The sequence below is a fragment of the Gobio gobio genome, assembly GCF_949357685.1.
Source record: "Gobio gobio genome assembly, chromosome: 19".
NCBI lineage: Eukaryota > Metazoa > Chordata > Actinopteri > Cypriniformes > Gobionidae > Gobio > Gobio gobio.
The window spans coordinates 9,985,415-9,999,920 of NC_137112.1; the positions used below are offsets into that span (position 1 = coordinate 9,985,415).

Below are 14,506 nucleotides of genomic sequence, written 5' to 3' on the forward strand. Positions count from 1 at the left end.
TCATGATCTCTTCCATAAACATTGTTTATATCTGAACCATAAACTTTTATCCCGGGTGGGTTTTTGAATCGAGATTGCGATCTTTTAATGATTTATTAAAACAATTAAACAAAACTACTGCATATCTTACAAAAACACTTAGATATGGTCTTTTATGACAAGCGGGTACGGTTAGTTCAGGTTGTCTAATTTCATTGTGCCTCCCCAAAAACGTTTTGTTTGTCCTTTGATATCACAAATCAGAAATGACTGTGATAAATCTATCATCTAATGAATGATGTGTTTTTCTTGTGTCTTTGCAGGGCGAATATCGATGAAGTTGAGACTGATGTTGTGGAAATAGAAGCCAAGCTAGATAAGGTATGAATAAAATCTATTTGAAATAACTTCAGGTGTGAAAAGCAAATGGAAGAACAAATATCAGATGAGTCATGGCATGAATTAGTCCAAAGAATATAATCATCCTCTGTTAGTCTGTTAGCATACTGTTCAAAATTGTACATTGATTTGCCTCCATTGGTCTAAGTATAGATTGGCTAAGAGGTATCTTGATCCTACATGTGACTGATGCAAACAATCTTCAGCAACTCTGTACCATATGTTCTTGTCATGTCTGAAGACATTAAATTAGTAGGGTTTGATCTTTTTTTCTGAAGTGTTTGGTCAATGTATTGCTCCAACAATGTCAACTGCAGTGGATTAATTATTCAGGATTAAACTTCAAAAATCCCAGTCTGATAACACTTTTTGTTCACTTCTTGCCAGAAGGTTAATTTTAAGTATAAGAATATTTCACTCACCCCCACATCATCCAAGATGTTCATGTCTTTCTTTCTTCAGTCGTAAAGAAATGAAGGTTTTTGAGAGAAACATTCCAGGATTTTTCTCCATATAGTGAACTTCAGTGTGGTCCAACGGGTCGAAGGTCCAAATTGCAGTTTCAATGCAGCTTCAAAGAGCTCTACACGATCCCAGCCGAGGAATAAGGGTCTTATCTTGCGAAACGATCAGCCATTTTCTAAAGAAAAAGCAAAAGCTTTTTGAATCTTTTTTATGCTTTTCTGAGGTCAAAAAGTGTTGTGGGGACCCTGAAAAACCACATTATCATCAATAAATTCACTGTATTTTAATGTTGTTTTAATCCTTTCCCCAACTAAACTAAGAGACTAATGGCGTTTTCACACCTGAAAGTCCGCACCAAGGTCCGAACCGAAGTTCATATTTTGATACATTTTATACATTCGGTTAGTTTCGGTTTGGTTTCACATTGCAATTATGTGAGCGGACTAAAGAACTTTACATGACACACTTGCGTCCACTCGTCATCATCTATGTGGGCGGCATCTGGACATTGATTGGTTTGTAAACGGACGTGTGTCTGACGTCAGCGTCTTTGACAAGAATGAATGAACGGACGCATATCGTTGCCACACAGTGCTCATTGCTTGACTATTTTCTTTTCGTTACGTTTAAAAGTGGACATTTCAAGCTTTATATACACATATTTCTCATGTTTGTGAGACAAGTAGCCTGCTGAGTTTCGGTTTATTTGAGACGCGCTCCAGTTCATGTGCAAAGCATGTGATCGCTCCCGCGATTTTTGTCTGCTATAGACTATTTGCTTCTTATTTATTCAATTTCAGGCAATTATCTTATGAAACATTGATTCAAATTAAGGTACAATTTATACAAAACGAAATTCACATTAAAGAAAGTCTTTCTAAGCAAAATCATACAAAATTTCTTTCAAAATCATTTCTGACCTTCTGTCTTCTGACAGATTGCGCATCTTTTCACTTTTCATAATCAATATAGCCTAGATGAAATTTAAAAATAACATTATAATATAAAAAATAAACAGGAAGTTCCTGTAAATGGTCTGAAAGTACGAACCATACAGAAAATGCTTTCACACTAGAAACGAACCGAACCTTTGTTCAGGTTGATCCGGACCGAGACTACCTCTTTTCGTCTGACCAAATTCCATCTGTTTGGTCCGGGCCGTGGTACGGGGGATGTTTTTTTTTCTGCGGTACTTTCGCCTACATCACGCGTGATCTTTCCAACGTCATTACGTAATGCGTGGCGCAGCGCAAGACAAACATTTGTGGTTAAAAATGATTCCACGGCTGGGATCATGTAGAGCTCTTTGAAACTGCATATAAACTGGAATTTGGACCTTCAAACCGTTGGTCCCATTGAAGTCCACTATATGGAGAAAAATCCTACAATGTTTTCTCCAAAAACCTTCATTTCTTTTCGACTGAAGAAAGAAAGACATGAATATCTTGGATGATTTTTTGCTGTATATTTATGTTGGATTTTTTAATGATCTGGCTGTTATATATTTCTCTCTCTCTCTCTCTCTCTCTCTCTCTCTCTCTCTCTCTCTCTCTCTCTCTCTCTCTCTCTCTCTTTGTTTTGTTGTTCTACCTCTTTTAGTCTCTAGAGTTCTGATGCATGTTACATAACTCTTTCTTGCTTCTCAATAAAGAGACCTTGATAAAAAATAATGGCTTCAGGTGTGTCAATTCGCATACTTGCACATTCTATGCCATTTTGTTGGATAAATATTGTGAGCATGTAGTGCTTTAACATTGAAAATTCCAAAAAGATGTGCTTATTTAACCCAAAAATCAAAATGTGGAATGCTGGACGCTTCATGCACTCATCTGTTGCAGCTTTCATTATATAGCAGAGGGGGAGGGGCTATCAGACTCTGATGCTGGATGACAAAAAAATAACCATAAAAACTCATATAGTACACCTAGATGGTTAACTACATTAGTCATAGTGCATAGTATAAGTGAATAGTTTGTCATTTGGGACACGACTTCCATTTCATTTGATCAGTGCTTCATTTAATTGAGATGTTGGTTTGAGGTCTTCTGAATGCTGAGCTAACTATGGACTGCTGCATTAGTGCATGGATAAAAATGCATAACAAATGTGCGCCGAGCTAAATCCCAGCTTGTACGCCATACAGGATTAATGGAGATTGAGAGAGAAACCTATTTAGCATTAGGAATGCTGAACATTTACATTAGGAAACCGCAGTCTTGTATCTCTTTGCTGCTTCAGGGTATTATTAGAAGCTTCTAAATCGGCATACAAAGGCAACGTCTGCTTATTATTGCAAGTTTTTTTTCAATACGAAAAGCCTCAGACTTTTAATTAGCACAAAGTTTAGTGTAAGTAGTGCTCAAATAAAAGCTAGACTAAAGAGGCTCGTCTGAATGCAAAATCACACAGCCCTATGACAGACAGATATTCAGCAAATAAACAGGCTAAATAACATTTTGACAACTCGCATAGCATTTAAAAAAATATATATTGTTGAAGGCCTTTGATTTATTACAAAAGTGCTGTTTTGATGGCTGAATCTTCAAAAAAAAAAAAAAAAAACACAGCTTACTGCATGCTAACAATCATTGTGAGACTTTTAGCATGCTAATGCCGGAAACACATAGCCTGACAAGCCAGACCCACATCAAGATGTTGGGTCTGGGAACACCCCATTGGCAGAGCTCAATCCGAGGGGCGGGATAAACGGTTGTCTTTCAAATTCCCTCTGCACGCAATAGGATAGCGCTACAACCAACCAGAGCAATGAAGAAGGTGAAGCGGAGCTAGTTGATAGATTAAACTTTCGCCGTATCCGGTCGGCAAAACTCCGAACACATCTTCCTTTCTTAAGAATGACTTCAGTGCCGTTCTTTGTTCTTTTCTCAAAGAAAAGCTTAACTCCAAATCTTCCAGAGTTGCGGCCAAAGCCGAATTGAAAGACTGCTGTTCGCCAGCTGCTTCTTGTTTACGAGTAGCCAGCGGAACCATCTCAACTCTGCCGTCATTATGTTAAGCCCGCCCACCGACTCTATACACGATGAGATTGGCCTAACCAGAGTTTGGTTTTTCCAGCTCGCAAGCCAAAGGAGAGTTGCTAGACTACCCTGGCTGCTAATTAGATTTGCTGCTGCTATGGTGCGTCTTGATTTGTAGGCTAGGAAACACACGGACCGCTGTTCTTCTGACACACTACACGACTGTCTGGGGTACCATTTAATTTCTTCTGTGTGCACATTACACATATAACGGATCTGCAACGGGGAAGCTTCTATAGGAAGCATTGCAGAAAACTCTACAAACTACGTTTTACAGCCAAACACACGCATGAAGTGATATAGAAAATAACGTAAGATTAAGCGAGAATGTAAAAAATTGTAGCCCACAGAAAGCTTGCTATCCAAGTTGTCTGTGAAAAAGAAAAAAGGGGAAAAATGGAATGGTTGCTTGTCAAAGCCATGCTTGCTGATGTTCTGTTGCCGGTCTATGACTCTTCCCCCTGATCTTCCCGCTGCCCTCTATCTCGCGCTCTCATTGGCTGTAGGTCGTCGCCAATGTAATTTTCAGTCAAAACACATTTCACACTGTGAATGTCACGCCTACTGGATCAATAAGGCAAGCATGCGCTGAAACCTGTGAAGTAAACTAACCCTGGAACAGAACCTGCTCCAGAGCAGGTTATGTTCAGAGAAAAAGTTGCTATGCCTAAAGTTACCGAAAGTTGAGGTTATCCGCTAAGTAAACTTACCCAGGTATGTCGCATAACCTGCTTTCTGGAATACCCTCCTGATATTTAGCATACTAAATATCTAATGGGCATTAGTGATGCTTCGGGGCTTCTCTCAGATTGCATCTTTGACAAGCACTGAATTTCGAGCAATTTGCACAAAACTGTCGGCAAGTGAAAATTGGGGCTGAAATCATGTAGTGTGTACCCAGTGCCAGTCCTAGATTTCTGGGGCCCATAAGCAATATTATGTCCTGGGGCCCCTGTCAGTGCATTCATAAAACCCCCCAAAATGACCCCCAACCCCGAAGCACACACACCTTTCAGTGCTTTAGATCAGGGGTTTTCAAACTGGGTTCCTTCAGAAGGTTCTAAGGGGTCCCCAGAAAATTTCAGAGAATAAAAAACAAACCAAAAATAGATCAAGTCTACCGAATATTCTAACCTTTTCATTTCTAAATGTTTCTCTCCTTTCTTGCCGTTAACATTCCAGAATTGTAGTACATGTTTGCTTTGTATCTTTCTAGTGAGTTTTTCTCACTATAGTCCCCTTTATCTTGCTCACTGGGAATGTAAGGCAGTATCCTTAACGCAGGACGTGAGCTGCTTACATACATTTATTGTGAAAATTGCTTATACAAACATTTTTTAATTAAAACATCTTTTTAGCTTTAAACATCATTAATAGGCAATTTAAGTTGGGAAACAATTTGTTTTATTCATAATGTCGCACTAACTATTTATCAGTTACTACTTAAAAATAAAAATAGATGGATTTTAGGAAGGGGGTCCCTCACAAAGGTTCACCATATTTGGGGATCCTTGGTATCATAAAGTTTGAAAACTCCTGCTTTAGATCTTATCAGTGAGGGAAAGTGACATCATTTCCTGTAACTTACATTGTTGTGGGAGATAATTCCACCAATTTAAAGGCAAAGTATGGTACGTTAACAGAATTGACTCAAGATTTATGGACACGTTTTTAGAAGATCATTTATTTTTAAACAATTTAATGTTAAAGAATGAGGAAAATTACTGTTTTGAGCTTGAGAAATATTACCTAAGAAAAATAAAATATTTTGATTACACAATGATACACAATGGAAAAAATACATTGACTAATTCGGACAAGAAGAAATCATGATTTTCAGCTATATAAGACACTTTTTACAGAAAATATTATATTGTTATGGCCTGTTATATTTTGTGATCCATGACAATGACCAACAAATTATTAAAATAATTAAAAATATAACAATTGAAAAACATAACTATTTCTCACCGGAAGTTTTGGCTCTTTAAATCTAGAGTTGCGTGTATCTCTCAACCCCTTCAGTGAAGCATGGGTGTCTATATGTTATTGGCGTCCAGTGTTGCCACTTGTGGACAAACTAATAAGTGCTATATGTGTGAGCTGAGCATACAGAGCATGCAAAGTTAGAATAATGCGTGTACTACAGTCATGGCCAAAGTTTTGGCAGTGATATATTTTTTTGATTTTGTCTGTCTCTTTGTCCATCAGTTGGTGAAGCTATGCAGTGGTATGATCGAAGCAGGTCGTGTGTACGTCAGTGCTAATAAACTCTTCGTCAATGGCATCCGAGACTTGTCTCACCACTGCAAAAAGGAGGAGATGATCTCAGTAAGTTTCCCAGACAAGTATTTATTTCTAAATGATCCGAGTCAAATGACTCAGACAATAGTCAGACCCTCATGAGCTGTGTTGATTTTTCGCTTGTTTGCTTCATTACAGGAATGTCTTGAAAAGTGTGGAGCGAGCCTTCAGGAAATCGTCAACTATCACATGGTAAGACACATTTCCCCAGTCTCACTCGGCATGGACACATGTCCGATAATAAAACACACACATGCATGTTTCAGCCATAATGATTCATCATATGTTGCCATAACCTGGCGGGACCTGTAGTTCTCTCATGGGTGTTTTTATCATGAAACCATATTACGTGTGCCGTGGGGCGTAACTCAAACCAGAGAGAACGTGGATCTCTTTACACGGGGTGTTTCACATCATATGTGGCTGATTTTTTCCACATGCCACCCTAAAGCCGTCTGCAGAGTCATAAAGGGCCTCCTGCTCCACAGGTTTGTATTGTGCTTTGACATTTTATCATTTATAATTAGGACAGGAAATGTCGAGGAACCTTTTTGGTGAAACGGGAATTGGAAATGTTGCAAGCCGGATTTGAACTTGCATTGGTTGCATGAGCACCACAGTTCGGTTTGTATGTTTGAAATGGTCTCGTTCATTCCAGCAGGTGACTAATCACATTTATTGGTTAATGTAAGACGTCATCACTCAAGACTTTTTGGGTGTTTTCCTGTTCTTGAGGATCGTGTAATTGATAACAGAGAGAGTGGCACTCAGTGTGCAAAGCCCTACATGTCTCCTGTTACCACAGCCACCTTCACTTTTAAAGAAAGCGGAAATACCAGGGCTGTGGTATAAAGGACTTGCGGCTTTTTAATTGTCAGCCCAAAGACGGCTGATCCCTTCCTGCTTGTAGCATCAGCAGCATTTGAAAGGTCGGATGTTTCCTCTGTTCGCGCTGTTTTTGTGGTCAAGTAGACTGGTTTATTCTTGTGATAAACTCTTTTTGTGAGACATGACTGTGGTGAACTCTGAATTCCTGGACTTTACCAGAAACGCATCTAGGGCAAACCCTCAAAATAACTTTAAAATAATAAAATTTTTGAAAACTTTTGTCACTTCACTCAACTGGCATTACTAAACAACCAGCAAATAATCTTAAAAAAAAAGAAAAAAAAAAGAAAAAAGGTGTTTGTATGTTAAAACACCTGATATTAAGATACGTTTTGGTCGATCCGATCACACGTAGACGAGGCAGACACATGCCCGTTTACACCTGGTGTTTTAATCCGTCTCTTTTATCCACTTTCAACCACTTCTGTCCTGATTCTGTCCTGGGGAGGGGCTATGTGCAGGTAAATGTGTTTTTTCAGATCTTTTGATTTAATGGACAAAGTAAGCTTGCGCAATTTACATGCGTTTCGACCACCTCTGGAAGTGGTCAAAAGTGGGCAAGCTCAAAACAATCTAGACCTTGTTTACATCTGTATTTAGCATCATCCACATGTGATCCGATCGATCAAAATTCATTCTAATACCAGGTGTAAACAGGGCTCTCTAAACCCCTCCTTTCAGCGAGCCTGCTCTCCTCTGATTGGTCAGATAGCCCAGTCTTTATTGATTGGTCTGCTCTCCTCTGATTGGTCAGATGGCCCAGTCTTCATTTATTGGTCTACTCTCCTCTGATCGGTCAGATAGCCCAGTCTTTATTGATTGGTCTGCTCTCCTCTGATTGGTCAGATGGCCCAGTCTTTATTGATTGGTCTACTCTCCTCTGATTGGTCAGATGGCCCAGTCTTTATTGATTGGTCTACGCTCATCGGATGGGTTAGATGGCTAAGTCTGTTGTGATTGGGCAGATGACCCAGTCTGTAGTGATTGGTCTACTCTGATTGGTCAGATGGCCCAGTCTTTATTGATTGGTCTACTCTCCTCTGATTGGTCAGATGACCCGGTTTGTAGGCATTGGTCTACTCTCATCTGATTGGTTAGATGGCTCAGTCTGTTGTGATTGGTCTACTCTGATTGGTTAGATGGCCTAGTCTGTTGTGATTGGTCTACTCTCCTCTGATTGGTCAGATGGCCCAGTCTGTTGTGATTGGTCTACTCTCCTCTGATTGGTCAGATGGCCCAGTCTGTTGTGATTGGTCTACTCTGCTCTGATTGGTCAGATGGCCCAGTCTGTAGTGATTGGTCTACTCTCCTCTGATTGGTCAGATGGCCCAGTCTGTAGTGATTTATCTAGTCTCCTCTGATTGGTCAGATGGCCCAGTCTGCAGGGATTTGGTTTACTCTCATCTGATTGGTCAGATGGCCCAGTCTGTAGTGATTGGTCTACTCTCCTCTGATTGGTAAGATGGTCCAGTCTGTAGTGATGGGTCCTCTCTAATTGGTTAGATGGTTCAGGCAGTTGTGATTGGTCTACTCTGCTCTGATTGGTCAGATGGCCCAGTCTGTAGTGATTGGTCTGCTCTCCTCTGATTGGTCAGATGGCCCAGTTTTGTAGTTATTGGTCTACTCTCCTCTGATTGGGCAGATGGCCCAGTCTGTTGTGATTGGTCTACTCTCCTCTGATTGGTCAGATGGCCCAGTCAGTTGTGATTGGTCTACTCTGCTCTGATTGGTCAGATGGCCCAGTCAGTTGTGATTGGTCTACTCTCCTCTGATTGGTCAGATGGCCCAGTCGGATTTTGTTGGAAGCTTGGTTTTCCTCACAACCAAAAACATTTTGTGGTCTAAAAATAAAATGACAAATCTTTCTCAAGTAGGTCCTGTGCAGCGCTGAAGACTTCAGTAACCCGAATGAAGCTCTTTGATGTGTGTGCTCTTGATCTCGCTGTGGTTGATGTGTGTGCACTAGGGCTGTCAACGAATATTCTAAATTCGAATATATTTGAATAGTTTTTAAAAAACGAATTTCGAAGGTGAAAATTAATATTCGAATAAATAAAAAAATGTGGGGGAAAAAACGCCCGCGGTAGTAGAGGCGTGGCTGTCTGCTTTGCGAGTGGGCGCGCTAGCGCGCCTGAAGCCTTGTGTACATTGGCCTGTCTCCGCAGCGCGAGCCTCCGCTGACTGCGCGCGCTCCTCCCCAAACGGACGAGGTGTTTATATTTGACGCGCTCGCCGTTGTGCTTTTCTTTGAAACGACAGATGGCGACTCGGAGTAATTGTTCTATAAACTATCAGGAAAAGCGTCGAGAAGAAGTGGGCTAATGTACACAGGTGACGATATTTATTTTAGTACACTTCACCGAAAACCACACTACAAAAGAATCATGTAAAACAGATCAAAATAAACCTTGATATTACTTGTGACATGAGAACAAAATGTATGTAGAAATGTAACGTTAACTTATACAACTCAATTTATGATATCTAAATGTTTCCTAATTTCACTAAACACTTTAGTGAGTTTTCACTTAGTTTCGTGAACTTTTATTTATTAAACGGGCTTTTTTATGCTTTTGTAGGCTCGTTTTGTAAATATAAGCAACTAATTTGTATGTGCAAACTGGACCGCACCCTTACTTTGCATCGCCCGCCACAAGTTCTCTGTCTGCAACACGCGAGGCCATAACAGAGAAATTAATTTTGTTCATTTGTAAGGACATGAGAGCGATCAGTGTCGTGGATGGGGCAGGCTTCAGGGAGTTCTGTCAAGCAATGGAACAGGTACTGACTGAATAGATATTGCATGAATAAAGGATAAATGCTTCCACTGGTTTGATTATTTACCGTTTCATGTCAAGGAAAAGTTCCATGTTTACCACAGCACAGCTCGCTCGGAGCGTTCAATAATATGCTGTAAAACTTATATTAATATTTGTTTCAATCACTGAATGAAGCCTGCTATATTTGGGACAAGAGTCGCGACCTTAAATTGCTTGCACAAAACTCTTGATCAGCTCTCAAAATGTGTGTGTTCATTTAAGCCGTTATGAGCAGAGAGCGTGAGGGCGAGTGAGGTCTGCGGTCTTTAGCCATTAGTTGATTTACTTGTTTTTGTGTAGGTAATACGTTGTCAAATATGTTTAAACTTAAATAGACTACCTATGTAAGTAGTTATGTGTCTTTGTATTAATTTGTCCTGTTATTGACGTAATGCGCATCATTGATAAAATGCGCAACCAGATGTTCGAATAGTTCGAATATTCGTGCTTTTTTTAGAGGGAATATTCGAACGTCATTTTTGAGCAATTTTGACAGCCCTAGTGTGCACGCTCTTCCGGGAGAAGTGCCCATACAAGGAATTCTGCCCTTTTATGACGTCAATCAGGGCCATACTCGGAAAAAACTTTCCGAAAATTATACAAACCCTGAAGGAGTGTATTTGGCACAGAAATACTCCATCATGCGTCCAACACCTTTTTTGAAACTTTGGCCATGTTTAAGCATGAGAATCCAACTCTTTTACAGTGTAAATAAGTCTGAATGCATGAAATAGCCTTAGACATCCCCTTAAAGTTTGTATACTTGTAGGTTTTTTTTCTGGCATGGTTCTTATTGCTTGATTCTTAGAGATGTTTATGTCCCAGCACAGGAAGTGGTTCACCTCTGTTTATCCTTGTGTCACCCAGAACAGGTGTCTGTATGTCTATGGGAGGAATGACAGATAAAGCCTGTGTGCTGAAAAGAACATTACTTTTATTCCCTCCTCTTGTTCCTGCTCTCTCTCCTGTTTTACCAGGGTCAAAGCAGTTAACCTGTCACTCTATAAATCTGAAGCCTGGCCATTTTACTCTGGGATGTAGATAATCGGTCAGCCTCATAAATCCAGGACGCCCATCACTGCCAAGTCCCTGGATGCTGCGAATCACTGTATCTATAGATAGTGGAGAGTAGTTTTTTTTTTTTAATCAAGATTCATTAACACTTTCTGTTTTTGTCTCTTGTTCTTAGTCCAACAGCCCAATGCTTACCAATAAGATTGGTATATTATTTGACTTTTTGCCATTTTTCTACTTTTATTGTCATAGTGCCAATGCTGAATGGCGAGATTCATTTCACAGTAAGAACTTTAAAGCAAAGATACATTGGTGCACTTGTAGTGTAACAACAAATAGTTTGGGAGATGTAAATCTATAGTAATTACAGTAATTGACTGAAAGCCTGTGTGTCTCTTCATCAGTTAATATGTCCCTCTTTTACAGCTTATTGAGTTGTTGGAATCCAGGCAGTCATAAACTTGTCGAAGTGACGCCACACTACCTCCCGACTGAGTGTAATTACTGATATTATCTATTTGGCAGGGAAGAGTATAAAAAGAGGCCACAGAAAGAGAAGTAATGAGAGAATGTGATGGGCTTTTCACTTTGGGATTTTAGAGGTGATAACAGGAGCGTTGACATGCCTGCAGAAGCTGTGCTGTTATACTGATAGTCAAACAGATTCATTTCTGGGGGTTCTATGTCAGACACTTTTTGAATATGCGCACATCAAGACGCATTGCACCAAGTTTGTTGGCTTTTTTGAGTTCTGCTCAGTGCACTATATTAATGTAGTGTAAATATTGTTTATTTGGAAGTCCACTTTTCTTCGGAGTCTGTCTTGCTGAATGCAAACTACCAAGGACGCAAGTCCAAACTTGCAGTACTCGGTAGTGAGAAACGCCTTAGGTTTTTAGTAAAAGTTCCTAATGTGTAAGGGGGAAAAAACTTAATGCCTGTTAACTCTGTGGTACGCAGGGAAGGAGAGAACAGGTCGTTTTTTTAATGGATGTTAATGGAGTAGAGGCTTCCCTATGATGAATAAACACTGAGGAAATAGCGTATCATTTAATGAATCGACAGCCCATCGGCTAATCTTCTACATGTTTGCTCTTAAACTTATCTATTTTTAGAGTTTACACCAAAAAAAGTGCTGTGCGACAACTGTGCGACAGGTATGATTCAAATTACAACACTTCTCATTCATTTCTATGGTATCCTCAAAAAGGGATTGACTGTTGCACAACTATTAACAAAATTCAGTGAGGTCAAGGCTGTAATGAGGTCAAGGCTGTAATGTGATTGGATATTGTTAATGTGATGTGGTACCACAAGCGACGGCTTGAGAGGCAAAAAATCCCTTTCCAGAACATTTTCATTCAACGTTCCCAGCTGGTGGAATGATCTTCCCAACGCCATTCGAAACGCTGAATCATTGACAACATTCAAAAGTCAACTAAAAACTCAGCTCTTCCGTGACCACTTAACCTCATAAAAAATAAAAAAAACTTTCCTTTCCTCTTTCTCCTCCTTTTTTCCCTCCCTACTCTAGCCTGTGCTACACTGAGCAATGTACATGGTCTCAGTATTTCAGGCACTTGATGCGCTTACTCGACTCTTCATGACCAATCGCTTCCTGTACCCCCAAGTTGTAAGTGGCTTTGGATAAAAGCGTCTGCTAAATGTAAATGTTATAAAGGCAGACGTGATCCAAGTTAACCGTTGCGCTTTTTCCAATGGAGCCATGGACCCTCGTATCTCCCAATAATTAGACCATCTCTGAATGCAAACACTTTTAGGCCCCGTTTACACCTGGCATTAAAGGTCCCATGGCATGAAATTTTCATTTTATGAGGTTTTACAACATTAATATGAGTTCCCCTAGCCTGAATATTGTCCCCAAGTGGATAGAAATGTTGATCGGTGTAAACCCGAGTTCTGGCTGTCTTTCTCTGCCTTTGAGAAAATGACAGGCCAGACGAGCCAATCCTGAAGTCTCCTGGTTTGACGTCCAAGCAGGAACGGTTACCTCCCTTTCCTCCGCCCAGAGAATCTGGCACGCCCATGCAAGCGCTCGAGAGATCATTCCTTGTGAACGAGTGAATGCTGGCAGTTTCTCAGTGTTTGGATGTACAAATGAAAACAGAAGTCTTTTTTCAGTTCATTCTGATCTGTGATCAGTGATTTCTGATGTGTAGCTAATTATTTATTATTCGTGCACACAATGCGGCTTCTCTCTCTCCAGACAGAACGGTGTTTTCTATCTTGTGAGTCAGTGTTTTTGTACGTCCTCGTCGCGTCTATCGGTTCTAGAATGTGCATACAGTCGGGAGTTTCTGCTCAACATCGGCAGAGACACATCCTTAGATAAACCTTACACACGCCGAGGCTCGGGCTGACCGGTCGGCCTTCATCATCCCCGACCCCCAGTACTGCATCTGACCCACAGCGGAGGCACCAAACGCGGCGTGAGATTAAGCAGAAGGGGGGTAAGCGTGAGGGTATCCGGGCTAGGCTAGCCAGCTATCCCCACAATAAACTGGATTACATTCGATTACTGCTGTTGTGTCTTTGTTTGCGCTGTGTACTCAACGCGCGTCACTGACGCTTTTATTTTATTTGAAAAATAATGCTATTATCAACACTTACTTTTAACTCGTTCATCTCGACAGCTGTAATGGTACTTTGGATGTGTTACAAAGTTGGTAATAATGATGAAGACGGACTCTGGTGTGACTGGGACTCGTGTTTATTCAGAACTCTCAGATACAAACACAATAAACTCGCGCTGACTGACAGCGCTCTCATAACTCAGTAGTTACTATAAATAACTTTGTTAGCAATCGCTGAGCTCCGTCTCCGTGATGTCCGGTTCGCCAACGAATCATTCTTTTGAACCAGTTCTTTTTAGTGAACCGAATCAGTTCACCAAATCGGACTGAATCGTTCTAAACAGTTCGCGTCTCCAGTCAGCGCTGATCCATAATTTACTAAAGTTACTAACTTTCTGACATGAGTGACAGTCCCTCCGACTAGAAATAGAATAATAACCTGAAGTATATGCTGTAACTACAACTGATGTGAAGTGAACTCAGGTCCATCCGTCTCTCTGGCAGCAGCTCGTGCCTGCTCGTGCCTCGTAGACCTCGTTAAACCACGCCCCCTCCGCTCATTTAAAATGCAAAGATGTCAGCCAATCACAACAGTGGGCGTTTTTACTGAAGTCTCACAGCAGACACGCCTCTTGAAGCAGGGCATTCAGCCACAGGGCAAACAGCAGTATAGAAAAAATGCCTTTTATTTCTAAATTATGACATTTTATGATGTAAACGTCATACTAACAATATAAGTACACCTCAGGAAACATTATAAAATAATAGAAAAATGCCATGCCATGGGACCTTTAAGATGTGTTTTGGTCGATCGGATCACAATTGGATGGCTCTAAATGCAGGAGTAAACCGGGTCTAAAACATTTTGAGCTTGTCCACTTAAGACCACTTGCAGAGTTAAGGTCCTTTCACACTGGACGCAATTTTGATGTGCGAATAATTTGCGCAATGGTTTTATTTTGTGATCAGCTGTTTGTGTAATGAGTGCACACCGAACGCGAATGTG

The 14,506-nt window shown here is 40.5% G+C and overlaps 1 protein-coding gene across 1 annotated transcript in view; it reads left to right on the plus strand.

The window, feature by feature from the left end:
- acap3b (ArfGAP with coiled-coil, ankyrin repeat and PH domains 3b) overlaps positions 1-14,506 on the plus strand; it is a 148,944-nt gene that overhangs the window by 67,611 nt on the left and 66,827 nt on the right. Inside the window, exons 2-4 of the mRNA XM_079843738.1 lie at positions 303-360; positions 6,093-6,212; positions 6,324-6,377. Of these exons, the coding sequence (XP_079699864.1) occupies positions 303-360; positions 6,093-6,212; positions 6,324-6,377 (232 nt within the window). The remainder of the gene's footprint in view (positions 1-302; positions 361-6,092; positions 6,213-6,323; positions 6,378-14,506) is intronic.